At 40.1% G+C, this 16,269-nt stretch overlaps 1 protein-coding gene across 1 annotated transcript in view; it reads right to left on the bottom strand.

Moving 5' to 3' along the window:
* Positions 1 to 16,269, bottom strand: part of LOC128662332 (vitelline membrane outer layer protein 1) — a 65,484-nt gene that overhangs the window by 30,440 nt on the left and 18,775 nt on the right. Inside the window, exon 2 of the mRNA XM_053716134.1 lies at positions 11,324 to 11,436. Within this exon, the coding sequence (XP_053572109.1) occupies positions 11,324 to 11,436 (113 nt within the window). The remainder of the gene's footprint in view (positions 1 to 11,323; positions 11,437 to 16,269) is intronic.

Raw genomic sequence — 16,269 nt, 5'->3', positions numbered from 1 at the left:
AATTAACCCTAGAAGCTCCCTACATGCTCCCTAATTAACCCCTTCACTGCTGGGCATAATACACGTATTGTGCGCAGTGGCATTTAGCAGCCTTCTAATTACCAAAAAGCAAAGCCAAAGCCATATATGTCTGCTATTTCTGAGCAAAGGGGATCCCAGAGAAGCATTTACAACCATTTATGCTATAATTGCATAAGTTGTTTGTAAATAATTTCAGTGAGAAACCTAAAGTTTGTGAAAAAATTTGTGAAAAAGTGAACATTTTTTTTTATTTGATCGCATTTGGCGGTGAAATGGTGGCATGAAATATACCAAAATGGGCCTAGATCAATACTTTGGGATGTCTTCTAAAAAAAAATAAAAAAATATATATTCATGTCAATGGATATTCAGGGATTCCTGAAAGATATTAGTGTTCCAATGTAACTAGCGCTAATTTTGAAAAAAAGTGGTTTGGAAATAGCAAAGTGCTAATTGTATTTATGGCCCTATAACTTGCAAAAAAAGCAAAGAACATGTAAACATTGGGTATTCTTAGTTGAAAGCTAAATCTAGGAGGTTCATATGCTAATTGTTTAGACCTTGAAGGCCGCCTCTAATCTAAATGTATTTTGACAGTTTTTCACCACTTGAGGGCATTAGTTAATGTGCTTCATATAGATAACATTGAGCTCTTGCACGTGAATTTACTGAGGAGTGAGCACTGATTGGCTAAAATGCAAGTCTGTCAAAAGAACTAAAATAAGGGGGCAGTCTGCAGAGGCTTAGATACAAGATAATCACAGAACGTGTATAATTATAACTGTGTTGGTTATACAGAACTGGGGAATGGGTAATTAAGGTATTATCTATCTTTTAAAACAACAAAATTCTGTTGTTGACTGTCCCTTTAAGTGCACATAACTAAATCAAGCAGGGCTGCATTAGCAAGTTTTAATGTCCTTTAAATTATTCAGCAAAGAAACATGTAGAGAAATATTGTATATAAACGCATTATTTTCAGTGTTCATTTTCAATCTACGTAAGTTCAGGGCTCAGCTTGAAAAAATGAAGGTCTGAATGCATATTTTACCTGATGGTTATTTAAAGAGACAGTGTACACCTTAGTCATCTTAAAGTCTTACCTCAGATTAAGCTGCAAATAGCATCCTACACCCTTTCTAAATCATGTAGCAGGAACAGTTAAAAAGTTATTTTAAAATTAATATATATTTCTGGCCAGTTTGAAATGACTGCCGAACTCAGTCGACTGATGACATCATGATCTGGGCTGCATGATCTGGACTGAATCCAATAACAAAAGGCTCACTAGTTGGATTGAACAGACTCTGGTCTGTTTTCCTTTTCTACAGGGAAAATGCAAGAGGACATTTAAAGTCTCAGATAATAAGGTTTCTGATACGCAGCTTTGTCTTCTTCTAAGTTTGGTGAGGAGGATTTGCCAGTAGTTTCTGAGGGTGAAATCTCAGATATGGACAGTATAATTTCTTCATTTGTTTCTGAAGTGGTATCCTTCAGATGTATGCTTCAACACCTTGTGATATGCTATAGGTGGTTTTAGCTACTTGGACGACACCGATCCCCTGTTGTTGTCAACCCTTTGGAGTTTTGTGAACTTGTCAGTTCTATGTTTTTCCTTCCTATGTGGAAGTGTTCTAGATGTGCTGTGGGATTTTCACAGGAATATATATATATATATATATATACCGTATATATATATATACCGTATATATATATATATATATATATATACCGTATATATAAGAAACTAGGGAAATTTTTCTCCTTGTCTCACGTCCTTTTAAGGATTTCCTGTCGGTGACTCCTTTAGAATGCTCAGTGTCTTTAGTAGAAGGGAGCTTTCTAATATAGCTCAGAGAACTTAGATCCCTGTGGAGGATAGCTAGCTCCTTTTCGGATCCATGGATAAGAAGCTGGAGGTTTAATTGTTCATTTAGAACAATGCCTTCTCTTTTTAGACTTGCTGTACTAGCCTGCTGGGTTTTGTGGCTAAAATCTTGGTTAGCTGAGAAGCCTACCTGTAGCTTAATGGTACAATCAAGGCTTTTTATTTCTGCAGTTGCAGGTTCAATATTTTATGTTTCCTCCATATCCACGCTTCTGGCGTTTCCTTTCTAGGATGAGATGGACTTGGTCAGCCATAATTTTCCTCTGACTTTTCGGGAGAAAATAGGTTTTTCTACCACACGTCAAAAGAGTAAGACTACAGGAAAGTTTTCCTTTCTTTTACAAGATGTACCGAGTCCACGTTTTTCATCCTTACTTGTGGGATATAATCCTCCTGTTAACAGGAAGTGGCAAAGAGCACCACAGCAGAGCTGCTATATAGCCACTCCCTTAACTCCTCCCCTTAGTCATTCTCTTTGCCTATGTTTCATAGGAAGTAGGTAAAGTTTAAGAGGTGATATTATTATTATTAGTTTTTAGTTTCTTCAAGCAAGATTTTTTTTATTTTCAAATGGTACCGGAGTGTACTATTTTTCCTCAGGCAGAACATGGAAGAAGAATTCTGCCTTGAGTCTGATGGTTTCAGCAGTTGTAATTGAATCAATGTTTATTTCCCACAAGATGTCTGAGGAATACAGAGAAATCTTCAGTGTGGGGAACGGTTTGTTGCTGCAAGCAGCTTTGAGGTATGTGCAGTCTATTTTCATTCTGAGAAGACCCGGTTCAGAATTGACAGACATGAATGTGCATACTAGAGGGGTAAGCAGTAGTCCGGACAGAATGGGACTAGTCCCCTGTGTAAAATGACATATAAAGGACAAAGTTTGTTTTTTACACATAATATGGAAAATTGAGTATTTTTTCTTGTGAGACACTGTATGTTTGAACAACCTGGCAGACATTACATAAGGGCTGCTATGTTTTTATTGTAAGGGGGTTCCACATGGCACTTGTTTTAATAAGCATGGCTTTACTAGAAACCGCTTCCCATGCGGCTTGGTATGCTCAACTCCCATCGTAGAAGATGGGCAGGGCCTAATTTTCGCGCCTTAGCGCGCAGTGAGAGCCGGAGGAGACAGCTTACAGAGGTTTACTCCGGGTGTTAGACAGGCTGTTTTATTGTCTGCCGGAACGTTCCTTTTGACACTGAAGGGCAGGTAGGCACCACAGCAGAGCTGTGGCGAGGTGCAGTTAGAGTAAACGTTTTGCAAAGTAACGTTTTTTTCTGGTGGGCCTTAAAGTTCGTCACAAGGGTTAAAAATTGTTCCTTACTGGGGGTGCAATATCATATAGCACAATAGGTACCTTCCTTAGCAAAATTTGTCATTTTGTATAACGTTTGGGCACTTTTGCAGAATCTGTGTACACTTTTTTTCCTTAAAGGTACAGTAACGTTTTTTCCAAAATCGTTTTTCTCTAATAATAAAGATTTTACAAGACTGGTTCTGTTTTTATTAGTCTGTTCAACATGTCTGACATTGAAGAAAGTCAGTGTTCTATGTGTTTAGAAGTCGTTGTGGAACCCCCCCTTACATTGTGTCCCTCTTGTACTGAAAGGGCCTTACACTTTAAAGATCATATTTTAGGTAATGAAAGTGGGTCTAAAGATGATTCTCAGTCTGAAGAGAACCAGGACATGCCTCCTAATGATTCTCAAGTGTCTCAACCCATAACACCTGCACAAGAGACGCCAAGTACTTCTAGTGCGTCTACTTCTTTTACCTTACAAGATATGGCGCCAGTAATGTCTAATACCCTTACAGAGGTACTGTCTAAACTGCCAGGGTTGCAGGTTAAACGCAGCAGGTCAGGTGTTGATGCAAACACTGAACCTTCTGATGCTTTAGTGCCTATTTCCGATGCATCCTCACTATGCTCTGATGTGGTGGTTAGGGTTTTTTTGTATGAGGGAGAATGTTCAGAATCAGGAAACCCCAAACCTCATACAGACTCGGACACTCCGTCCTTTAAATTTAAATTAGAACACCTCCGCCTGTTGTTCAGGGAGGTTTTGGCAACTCTAGACGATTGCGATCCTATCACAATTCCCCCAGAAAAATTGTGTAAAATGGATAAATATTTAGAAATGCCTACTTACACGGATGTATTTCCAGTTCCTAAAAGAATTGCAGAAATCGTTAAGAGGGAATGGGATAGACCAGGTATACCGTTTTCTCCCCCTCCTAACTTTAAGAGAATGTTTCCGATATCATATGCAATGCGGGAATCCTGGCAACTTGTCCCTAAGGTAGAAGGAGCTATATCCACTCTAGCTAAGCGTACAACTATTCCCATTGAGGACAGTTGTGCTTTTAAAGACCCTATGGATAAGAAATTAGAGGGTCTTCTAAAGAAATTATTTGTTCAACAGGGTTTTCTCCTACAGCTTACAGCCTGCATTGTTCCAGTAACTATGGCAGCGGTTTTCTGGTTTGACGCCCTGGAGGAGTCTCTGAAGGTAGAGACTCCCTTAGAGGAAATTCTGGACAGAATTAAGGCTCTTAAATTGGCTAATTCATTTATTACCGACGCTGCTTTTCAGATTGCAAAGTTAGCAGCGAAGAATGCAGGATTTGCCATTCTAGCACGCAGAGCGTTATGGCTAAAGTCGTGGTCTGCTGACGTATCGTCTAAATCTAAGCTTTTAACTATTCCCTTCAAAGGTAAGGAATAATTTCTTACATTACTGGAGGAAAAGAACACGCCCTACCTCAGGACAAATCCCTCAAGACGAGGGGTAGACAAAATAATTTTCGTTCCTTTTGAAATTTTAGAGGTGTTTCCTCAACTCCCGGTTCCGCTGCCAAGCAGGAAGGGAACTTTACTCAATCCAAGTCGGTCTGGAGACCTAACCAGGCCTGGAATAAAGGTAAACAAAACAAGAAGCCCGTTGCTGTTACCAAGACAGCATGAAAGGGCAGCCCCCGATCAGGGACTGGATCTATTTGGGGCAGTCTCTCTTTCTTTGCTCAGGCTTGGGCAAGGGACGTACAGGATCCCTGGGCATTGGAGATTGTGACTCAGGGGTACCAGCTGGAATTCAAAGATTGTCTCCCCAGGGGGAGATTTCATCTATCACGTTTGTCTGTAGACCAGACAAAAAGAGAGGCGTTCTTACGCTGTGTAAAAGACCTCTACACAATGGGTGTAATTTGCCCAGTTCCAAAGCTGGAACAGGGGCAGGGGTTCTACTCAAATCTCTTCGTGGTTCCCAAAAAAGAGGGAACCTTCAGATTAATTTTAGACCTCAAGTGTCTAAACAAGTTTCTCAGAGTCCCATCGTTCAAGATGGAGACCATTCGTACAATCTTACCAATGATTCAGGAGGGTCAATATATGACCACTGTGGACCTAAAGGATGCATACCTTCACATTCCTATCCACAAGGATCATCATCAGTTCCTAAGATTTGCCTTCCATGACAAACATTATCAGTTTGTGGCTCTTCCCTTCGGGTTGGCCACGGCTCCCAGGATCTTCACAAAGGTTCTAGGATCCCTTCTAGCGGTTCTCAGGCCATGAGGTATAGCAGTGGTGCCCTATCTGGACGATATCTTGATCCAGGCGTCAACCTATCATATGTCCAAATCTCACACGGACATCATGTTGTCATTTCTAAGAACTCACGGTTGGAAAGTGAACATAGAAAAGAGTTCATTAGTCCCTCAAACAAGAGTTCCATTCCTGGGAACTTTGATAGACTTTGTAAACATTAAAATATTTCTGACGGAGGTCAGAAAATCAAAGATTCTAAATACTTCCCGAACTCTGCAGTCCCTTCACCAACCAACGGTGGCGCAGTGTATGGAAGTTATCGGTCTAATGGTAGCAGCAATGGACATCATCCCTTTCGCTCACTTTCATCTCAGACCACTACAACTGTGCATGCTCAGGCAGTGGAATGGGGATTATGCAAATTTGTCTCCTCAGATAAATCTGGACCAGGAGACCAGAGATTCTCTTCAGTGGTGGTTGTCACAAGACCATCTGTCTCAGGGGATGTGCTTTCGCAGGCCATCTTGGGTTATAGTAACGACGGACGCCAGCCTCCTGGGCTGGGGTGCAGTCTGGAATTCCCTGAAGTCTCAACTGCCAATCAATATTGTCGAACTGAGAGCAATATTCAACAAGCTTCAGGCATGGCCTCAGTTGGCTGCGGCCAAATTCATAAGATTCCAATCGCACAACATCACGACTGTGGCATATATCAATCATCAGGGGGGAACAAGGAGTTCTCTAGCAATGATAGAAGTCTCAAAGATAATCCGATGGGCGGAGACTCATTCTTGCCATCTCTGTATCTTATGGTATCTCGACAGAATGCCAAACTTCCTCTTTATGAGTCCAGATCAAGGGACCCCCAGGCGGTCCTGATAGATGCTCTAGCAGTACCTTGGTCGTTCAACCTGGCCTATGTGTTTCCACCTTTTCCTCTCCTGCCTCGTGTGATTGCAAGGATCAAACAGGAGAGGGCTTCAGTGATTCTAATAACTCCTGCGTGGCCACACAGGACCTGGTATGCAGATCTGGTGGACATGTCGTCTCTGCCATAGTGGAAACTGCCATTAAGACAGGACCTCCTCATCCAAGGTCCATTCCAACACCCAAATCTAACTTCTCTGCAGCTGAACGCTTGATTTTGTCTAAGCGGGGTTTCTCTGAGTCGGTTATTAACACTCTGATTCAGGCTCGCAAGCCGGTCACTAGAAAGATTTACCATAAGATATGGCGTAAATATCTTTACTCATGGAGTAAAGTTAGGATTCTGTCCTTTCTCCAAGAAGGATTGGAGAAGGGATTATCAGATAGTTCCTTAAAAGGACAAATTTCTGCTTTGTCAATTTTGCTTCATAAGCATCTGTCAGATGTGCCAGACGTTCAGGCTTTTTGTCAGGCTTTAATCAGAATCAAGCCTGTATTTAAATCTATTGCTCCGCCATGGAGTTTAAATTTAGTTCTTAATGTTTTTCAAGGGGTTCCGTTTGTCACAGTCTGGGAACGGGATCTAGGTATTTACCTCAAGTAACTCAGGTTTTGACTTTCAAAGTAGTATCCTTTCTCCTTTGGTTCATAAGGGCCTGTTCATAACAAGCATAAATCTGAAGGATATATTGTTCCCTTGATCGGGATCTTCTCAAATTTCTAAGAGAGACTTTTAGGTCTTTGGGTATGACAAGGATGTTTTTCTGGACAATATTTGGTTCAGGTGTCATCCTTCCTTTGAGCAATCTCTCTTTAAGAGATCTTGTCAATCTTCTTTCCCATGGATTGGAATGAATCTGGGAAAGAGTTCCCTTGTCCCATCTACTAGGGTAATTTAATGGATATCAAAAGCCAAAGGATGTCATCACTCAGGGATAAATGCACGTCACCACCAGGACCACTGCTCAAGGTCCAACAGTATATAACAAGAAAAATCAGACAGGTGACAGCATAATCTAATATTTATTAGATAAGACAACAAGTAGGCAACGTTTCGGGATGTTATCCCTTATTCATCCCGAAACGTTGCCTACTTGTTGTCTTATCTAATTTAATGGATACCCACTTCCGTCTGATCTTGGAAGTTAAGTGGAGCCAGGCCTGGTCAGTACCAGCATGGGAGCTCACCTGGTAACACAAGGTGTGGTAGACTTGGACCTTATTAGATTCTCTATCCAGAGACTATGTCTAACAGAGGTCATATAATTAAGGATTAATTCCTTCTCCTCTCTCTGCAGTCTATTCTCCGGCCCACAGCAAGCTCTAGTGGTCCGGTAGATAACTTAGCCATCTTGCAACCAGGAGGTTGGGAATTGCGCTCTAGCTGCAGTTGTTTTTCCTTCACTTTTCAGTGACTCGATGTATGGAGGGAATTGGTCTTATGGTTTCCATGGACATCATTTCCTTTGCTATTTTCCATAAAATGGAGAACATTCGGATCTGTCTCAGAGGATAGATCTAAATCAGCGACAAGAGACTCTCTTCCTTAGTGGTCTTTCAGGAGTATCTGTCTCAGGGCGTGTGCTTCTGGAGACATCCCGGGTGATGTGACCATGGGCGCCAACCTGCTGGGCTGGTTAGCAGTCTGGGTTCTGTTAAGGCACAGGGATTATGGTTTTGGATGTGTCTGCTCTCCTCATTAACATCTTGGAGTTGAGAGCGATTTGCAATGCTCTGATAGCTCGGTTTCAGCCGAACTATGACTATATCACCTCAATGGTTTATATCAACCACTAGGGAGGAACTCAGAGTTCCCTAGCCGGTAGGAGGTGACTTGGATTGTTCAGTGGGCGGAAATTCACAATTGCTGTCTATCTGCCATCCACATTCCAGGAGTGGACAACTGGGAAGCAGATTTTCTATATGGACAGACTTTTCATCCCGGGAAGTGGGAACTCCATCCAGAGGTGTTCTCCAGTTTAACCCTCAGATGGGGCATGTCGGAACTGGATTTGATGGCGTCTCTGCAGAATGCCAAGCTTTTAAGGTACGTTCTAGATCAATGGTTCCACAGGCCGCTCTGATAAGTGCTCTGGCTGTTCCTTGGAATTTCAGGCTGGCATACCTGTTTCCTCTGTTTGCTCTTCTTCCATTGCTCGTATCAAACAGGAGAGAGTGTCAGGGATTCTAATAGCCCCTGCATGGCTTTGCAGGATCTGGTATGCAGACCTAATGGAGATGTTGTCTCTTCCGTCTGGGAGACTGTCTCTGAGGAAGGACCTTCTAGTTCAGGGTCCCTTCTTTCATCCAAATCTGGTTTCTCTAAAGCTGACTGGTTCGAGATTGAACACTCATTTCTATCTAAGCGTGGTTTTCTGAGTCGGTCGTTCAGACCATGATTCAGGCTCGCAAGACTGTTCTAGAATGATTTACCATAAGATATGGCGTAAATATCTTTATTGGTATGAGTCTAAAGGATATTCTTGGAGTAAGGTCAGGATCCCAAGGATCTTATCTTTTCTCCAGGAAGGCCTTGAGAAGGGGTTATCTCTCAGTACCCTCAAGGGTCAGATTTCTGCTCTATCCATTCTGCTGCACAAGCGTCTGGCGGATATGCCGGATGTAAAATCTTTTTGTCAAGCCCTGGTCAGAATAAGGCCTGTGTTTAAATCAGTTGTTCCACCTTGGAGCCTAAACCTTGTTCTTAAAGTTTTACATCAGGCTCAGTTTGAGCCTATGCATTCCATAGATATCAAGTTATTATCTTGGAAGGTTTTATATCTTACTGCTATTTCTTCTGCTCAGAGGGTTTCTGAACTCTCAGCTTTGCAGTGTGATTGTCCTTATACCAAATTTCATGCAGATAAGGCAGTTCTCCGTACCAAGTTCTGTTTTCTTCCTAAGGTTGTTTCGAACAGAAATATTAATCAGGAAATTGTTGTTCCTTCTCTCTATCCTAATCCTTTTTCTCTAAAGAATATTTGTTGCACAACTTAGACGTTGTGTGGGCTCTGAAATTTTATCTGCAGGTTACGAATGACTTTCGGCAGTCTTCTGCATTGTTTGTTTGCTTTTCTGGAAAACGTAATAGTCAGAAAGCTACTGACACTTCTCTTTCTTGCTGGTTGTAAAGCATTATTCGTTTGGCTTATGAGACTGCTGGATAGTAGCCTCCTGAGAGAATTACAGCTCATTCCACTAGGGTGGTGTCTTATTCTTGGGCCTTCAAGAATGAGGCCTCTGTAGAACATATCTGTAAGGCTGCGACTTTGTCTTCTTTGCACACTTTTTCTAAATTCTATAAATTTGATACTTTTGCCTCGGCTGAGGCTTCTTTTGGGAGAAAGGTTCTGCAAGCAGTGGTGCCTTCTGTTTAGGATACCTGTCTTGCCCTGCCTTACCATCTGTGTCCTCTAGCTTGGGTATTGATTCCCAACAGTAATTGATGATCCGTGGACTCACCGTGTCTTAAGAAAGAAAACAAAATTTATGCTTACCTGATACATTTATTTATTTCTTGACACTGTGAGTCCACGGCCGTCCCTGTTTTTCAGACAGTTTTTTGTATATAAACCTCAGGCACCTCTGCACCTTGTGTTATTTCCTTTCTCTCCTTTTCCTTCAGTCGAATGACTGGGGGTTGTGGGAAGGGAAGTGATACTTAAAGGTACATGAAACCCAAAATTTTTCTTTCATGATTCAAATAGAGAATACAATTTTAAACAACTTTCTAATTTACTTCTATTATCTAATCTGTGTCATTCTCTTGGTATCATTTGTTGAAGGATCAGCAATGCACTACTAGTTTCTAACTCAACACATGGGTGAACCAATCACATTCAATATATATATATATAAATGCAGCCACCAATCGACAGCTATAACCTAGTTTCTCTGCTTCTCATGAACATGCCTAGATAAACCTTTCAGCAAATGATAACAAGAGAAGGAAGCAAATTTAAATAATAGAAGTAAATTGGAAACTTGTTTCAAATTGTATTCTCTATCTGAATCATGAAAGAACATTTTTGTGTTTCGTGTCCCTTTAACAGCTTTGATGTGGTGCTCTTTGCCTCCTCCTGCTGGCCACGAGTGATATTCCCAACAGTAATTGACGATCCGTGGACTCACCGTGTCAAGAAATAAATACATTTATCAGGTAAGCATACATTTTGTTTTTTTTTAAATTTATCTGCCATATATTTCTTAATGCACTCTGAAGTACATTTTAACATATATTCCAGAATACAGTCACAGCATATTTCGGAATACTTTCTGAAAAACACTTTGAAATATATTTATGGCTGCGACAATATATTTCTAAATGCACTCTGAAGTACATTTAACATATATTCCAGAATATATTCTCAGCATATTTCAGAATGCATTCAGAAATACACTGAAATATTTTTTTGGCTGCGGCAATATATTTCTAACTACATTTTGAAGTACAGTTAACATATATTCCAGAATACAGTCAAAGCATATTTCAGAATACATTCCCGAAATACACTTTGTAATATATTTATGGCATTCTGAACATATGTTCAATAATACATTCACAAATATATAGAAATATATTTTTGAAATATATTGAATGTGGTCAAAATTTTAATAATTAAAATATATTACGAAATAATATACCAAAAATATATTTCAAATATATTTTTCTTCCATGTGGGCACCGGCACTCCCATCTAGCCTTGGGGGATGCCGCCCACTACACCACCAATGATCTTGGACTACAGTGCGGGGGATCACTGACAATAGATTCAGAACGACGATTAGGAGAGAGTTGTCATACATTCGCAGGCAGAGATCATCATGACGACCCATTCTCATCATGTGCATGGAAGCGTTAAATTGTTTCTTTTACTTATTTGCAATAGGAAGCAAGCAAATATGTTTTAAGTTGTTTTAATTATTGACTTACGGCCCCTCTTTAGAAGTGATAGTATTTTGTTTCTGATTATTTTCGCGATCAACACAATGTAGACGTATTCCATTCAAAGCAGTATCGTCTCCTCTTCCCTGTGTCGGCTCTACCTGTGTCAGCAGACATAAAATAAATAAAATTGGGAAATAAACGTTAACATTTTATAAAAACAATTTAATTTCATGAATATTAAGATTCCCCCCCCCCCCATTTTTATACATAATACACGTTGTATACTTAGAATATGTTGACTTAAAGGATAGTGTACCAGAACAAAACTTCTTTAGTCTGTTTAGATTACAAGAGTTCTATGACAAATGAACGTGATAATAATTGATATAATTATTTTTTTAATATTATTATACACAACAAGCAAATTCATAAAGTGGGTAAAATGTTGACTTAAAGGGACAGTAATTACAAGTTTTTTTGCAGTCTTCAAGGAAAACCACGTTAAAGCAGCACTCTTTAGTGCTCCCTTTAAAACAGCACATTGCAAAGATATTGAGGGTTATACACAAGACATCCTTACGCGTTTCGTGCCTGCTGGCACTTAGTCATAGGACTAAGTGCCAGCAGGCACAAAACGCACGAAACGAGTAAGGATGTCTTGCGTATAACCCTCAATATGTTTGCAATGTGCTGTTTTAAAGGATACAAATAAAATTGACTTTTAACTTTCCCTAAAGAGTGCTGCTTTAACGTGGTTTTCCTTGATCTCTGTACTACGGTGTGCTCAGCCGTCAGCGTGCACCACGTCAGGACATTCAGTCATGCCCCAAACAATTGCATCGCATTGTGCCCACCCGTGAAGGAAGAGTGCCGGTATCAAGCCTGTAGCAGCGTTGAGGTTCGGTTTTGTTGCAGTCTTGCATACTAGATGAGTTTGAATTTTTTTGACTAGATTAGCTCCACGCACCCCTTGCCTTATTTAAAGAAGCCAATTCAGACTTGTTATAGTAGTAGACAAGGGTAACCATGGTCATTTTGTTAGCAGTTTCTTATCTGAGCATCTCTGCTGAAACGAGTTAGGGACAGATATGAAGCAGGGTTTTAAGAATTGGAATGTCTTAATTTTCAATTACAGGAAAAGTGGGATAATAAGTATAGTGAATATCCACACAGGACAACAGAGCTTAGTTATTATTAGTTATTCTATAACCCTGTGACAGAAGCTACTCACAGTCACAAATCAGTGACGTCAGCTTTTATACAACTTGATTGTGCACTTCACGTTAGCACAATACAGAGTGGGAGCTTTACATTTTGCAGTTTCTTTTATATAGTTTACAAGTTGTATAACATTTATTAAAACAAATAAAAAATATCCTTAACAATAAGCCGCTCTTCATGCACATTAGCATGAAGTGCAAAATTGAGCTGTCAAAAAGTCCTCAGTTTCACTGATTTGTGAATCTGCACTGCTTCTTTCACCGGATGCAAGAATACGTAAAGTCAAGTCAAAATTAACCCCTTAATGACCACAGCACTTTTACATTTTCTGTCCGTTTCGGACCATGGCTATTTTTACATTTCTGTGGTGTTTGAGTTTAGCTGTAATTTTCCTCTTACTCATTTACTGTACCCACACATATTATATACCGTTTTTCTCGCTATTAAATGGACTTTCTAAAGATACCATTATTATCATTATATCTTATAATTTACTATACATTTTTTTTTATAAAATATGAGGAAAAAATTGAAAAAAACACACTTTTTCTAACTTTGGCCCCCAAAATCTGTTCACACACATTTACAACCCCCCAAAACACCCATGTTAAATAGTTTCCACATTTTGTCTTGAGTTTAGAAATACCCAATGTTTACATGTTCTTTGCTTCTTTTGCAAGTTATAGGGCAATAAATACAAGTAGCACTTTGCTATTTCCAAACCACTTTTTTTCAAAATTAGCGATAGTTACATTGGAACACTGATATCTGTCAGGAATCCCTGAATATCCCTTCACATGTGTGTATATATATATCTATATCTATATATATATATATATATATATATATATATATATATATATATATATATATATGTTTCATGCCACCATTTCACCACCAAATGCGATCAAATAAAAAAAATTGTTCACTTTTTCACAATTTTTTCCACAAACTTTAGGTTTCTCACTGAAATTATTTGCAAACAGCTTGTGCAATTATGGCATAAATTGTTGTAAATGCTTCTCTGGGATCCCCTGTGTTCAGAAATAGCAGACTTATATGGCTTTGGCATTGCTTTTTGGTAATTAGAAGGCCGCTAAATGCTGCTGCGCACCACACGTGTATTATGCCCAGCAGTGAAGGAGTTAATTAGGGAGTTTGTAGGGTTAATTTTAGCTTTAGTGTAGTGTAGTAGACAACCCAAAGTATTGATCTAGACCAATTTTGGTATATTTCATGCCACCATTTCACCGCCAAATGCGATCAAATAAAAAAAACGTACAATTTTTCACAATTGTAGGTTTCTCACTGAAATTATTTACAAACAGCTTGTGCAATTATGGCACAAATGGCTGTAAAAGCTTCTCTGGGATCCCCTTTGTTCAGAAATAGCTGACATATATGGCTTTGGCATTGCTTTTTGGTAATTAGAAGGCAGCTAAATGCCGCTGCGCACCACACGTGTATTATGCCCAGCTGTGAAGGGTTTAATGGAGCTTGTAGGGTTAATTTTAGCTTTAGTGTAGTGTAGTAGACAACCCAAAATATTGATCTAGGCCCATTTTGGTATATTTCATGCCACCATTTCACTGCAATATGCGATCAAATAAAAAATATCATTCACTTTTTCACAAACTTTTTCACAAATTTTAGGTTTCTCACTGAAATTATTTACAAACAGCTTGTGCAATTATGGCACAAATGGTTGTAAATGCTTCTCTGGGATCCCCTTTGTTCAGAAATAGCAGACATATATGGCTTTGGCGTTGCTTTTTGGTAATTAGAAGGCCGCAAAATGCCGCTGCGCATCACAGGTGTCTTATGTCTAGCAGTGAAGGGGTTAATTAGGTAGCTTGTAGGGAGCTTGCAGGGTTAATTTTAGCTTCAGTGTAGAGATCAGCCTCCCATCTGACACATCACACCCCCTGATCCCTCCCAAACAGCTCTCTTCCCTCTCCCACCCCACAATTGTTCCTGCCATCTTAAGTACAGGCAGAAAGTAAATAAAAGTGTTTTTGTTTTTAAAAAAACCCCAACATAATTCTGCTGTGTAGGATCCCCTCATAGCACCCAACATTCCTGAACCCCCCCAAACAGCTTTCTAACTATCCCCTCTATCTTATTGTGCGCCATCTTGGGTACTGGCAATTTTCCCAGTTTGCCATAAAACATGGTATTTATTTATATAAATTAAAACATTTCTGTAGTGTAGCTGCCCCCTTCAATATCCAACCCCCCACCCCTTCCCAGATCCCTTAGGCCAAAATTCCCACCGTCCACAGTCCTTTCCCCCACTGTATTGGAAAAAATTATTGTTTCATAGTGTAGCGTTCCCTCCCACCCCCGTGCACACGCCCACCCCCTCTGACTAACAGCCTACCATCGATGGCTGCCCACCTGCCTCCGACATCGGCTCCCACCCACCAACTATCGCAGCCATTGATGGCCAATGAAGAGAGGGCCACAGAGTGGCTCTCTCTGCATCGGGTGGCTAAGAAATGTTATTGGAGGATGCCTCGATATCGAGGCATCACTGCAATAACATGAAAGCGGCTGGAAGCGATCAGGATCGCTTCCACCGCTTGGAAACACCACTGACGTACAGGGTACGTCCTTGGTCGTTAAGGACATTTTTTTGTAGGACGTACCCTGTACGTTGTTGGTCCTTAAGGGGTTAAACTCTCATGATTTAGATAGGGTATGACATTTTAAACAACTTTCCAAATTACTTTTATCATTAAATTTGCTTTGTACCCTTGGTGGTATTTTTCAAAAGCTGAACCTAGGTAGGCTCAAACTGATTTCTAAACCGTTGAAAACCGCCTCTTAGCTCAAAACATTTTGAAAATTTTTCACAGTTAGACAATACTAGTTCATGTGTGTCATATAGATAACATTGTGCTCACTCCCGTGGAGTTATTTAGGAATCTGATCTGGCTAAACTGCATGTCTGTCAAAAGCACTGAGATAAGGGGCAGTCTGCAAAGGCTTAGATACAAGGTAATTACAGAGGTAAAACATACAGTATATTAATATAACTGTGTTGGTTATGCAAAATGGGGAATGGGTAATAAAAGGATTATCTATATTTTTAAACAATAATAATTCAGGTGTAAACTGTCCCTTTAAGCTCCAAGATGGTAGCGTCCTCCATGAAGATGCAGAGCTTCACCGACTGACACCTGTAAGGGTTTAACCCTTTTAGTGCTAAGCACTTCCTTACCTGGGTGCTAAGCTGAATTTTTATTTTTTATGTTTTTACATAAAACATTTTTTAACTTTTTTTTTTTTTTCTACACATCCCCAAGACTTATACCGTTGGAAAGGTTAGACGCAAAACGTGAAGCCCCAGCAATGCCTGTCACTATACAGGCCCGATTGTCGGGGTAGGAACGGGTGGAAGCCTCCAGATCTCCCTCAAGGTGGGAGCGTGCTAGCGACGGCTCTGAGTTGTCGTTAGCACCTGAGTGAGACAATTTGCGATGGCTCAGAGCCGTCGTTAGCACTAAAGAGGTTAAAATAGAACCGCTTTGAAGATAGCTACCAGTACAAAAGCAAATGCAATAGCACTGTGAGTAGTAACCATGGAATTATAGTTGACCCTTTGTAGTGGAAAAAATCTCCTAATATATAATCTGTATTGCACTTCCTAGTAAGGCAGGGAATACCTTATGATGTAATCAGTCATGTGACTAATGATGTCATTGGAGATTACCATCATGGATTCTGGGAGCTCTTGTCACCATTCAAGTTTTGCAAATGTTAACAAT

Source organism: Bombina bombina, chromosome 6 (genome assembly GCF_027579735.1).
Source record: "Bombina bombina isolate aBomBom1 chromosome 6, aBomBom1.pri, whole genome shotgun sequence".
Classification (NCBI taxonomy): domain Eukaryota; kingdom Metazoa; phylum Chordata; class Amphibia; order Anura; family Bombinatoridae; genus Bombina; species Bombina bombina.
Note: the sequence above shows the minus strand (reverse complement) of the source record. Positions and strands in the feature narration are given on the sequence as shown.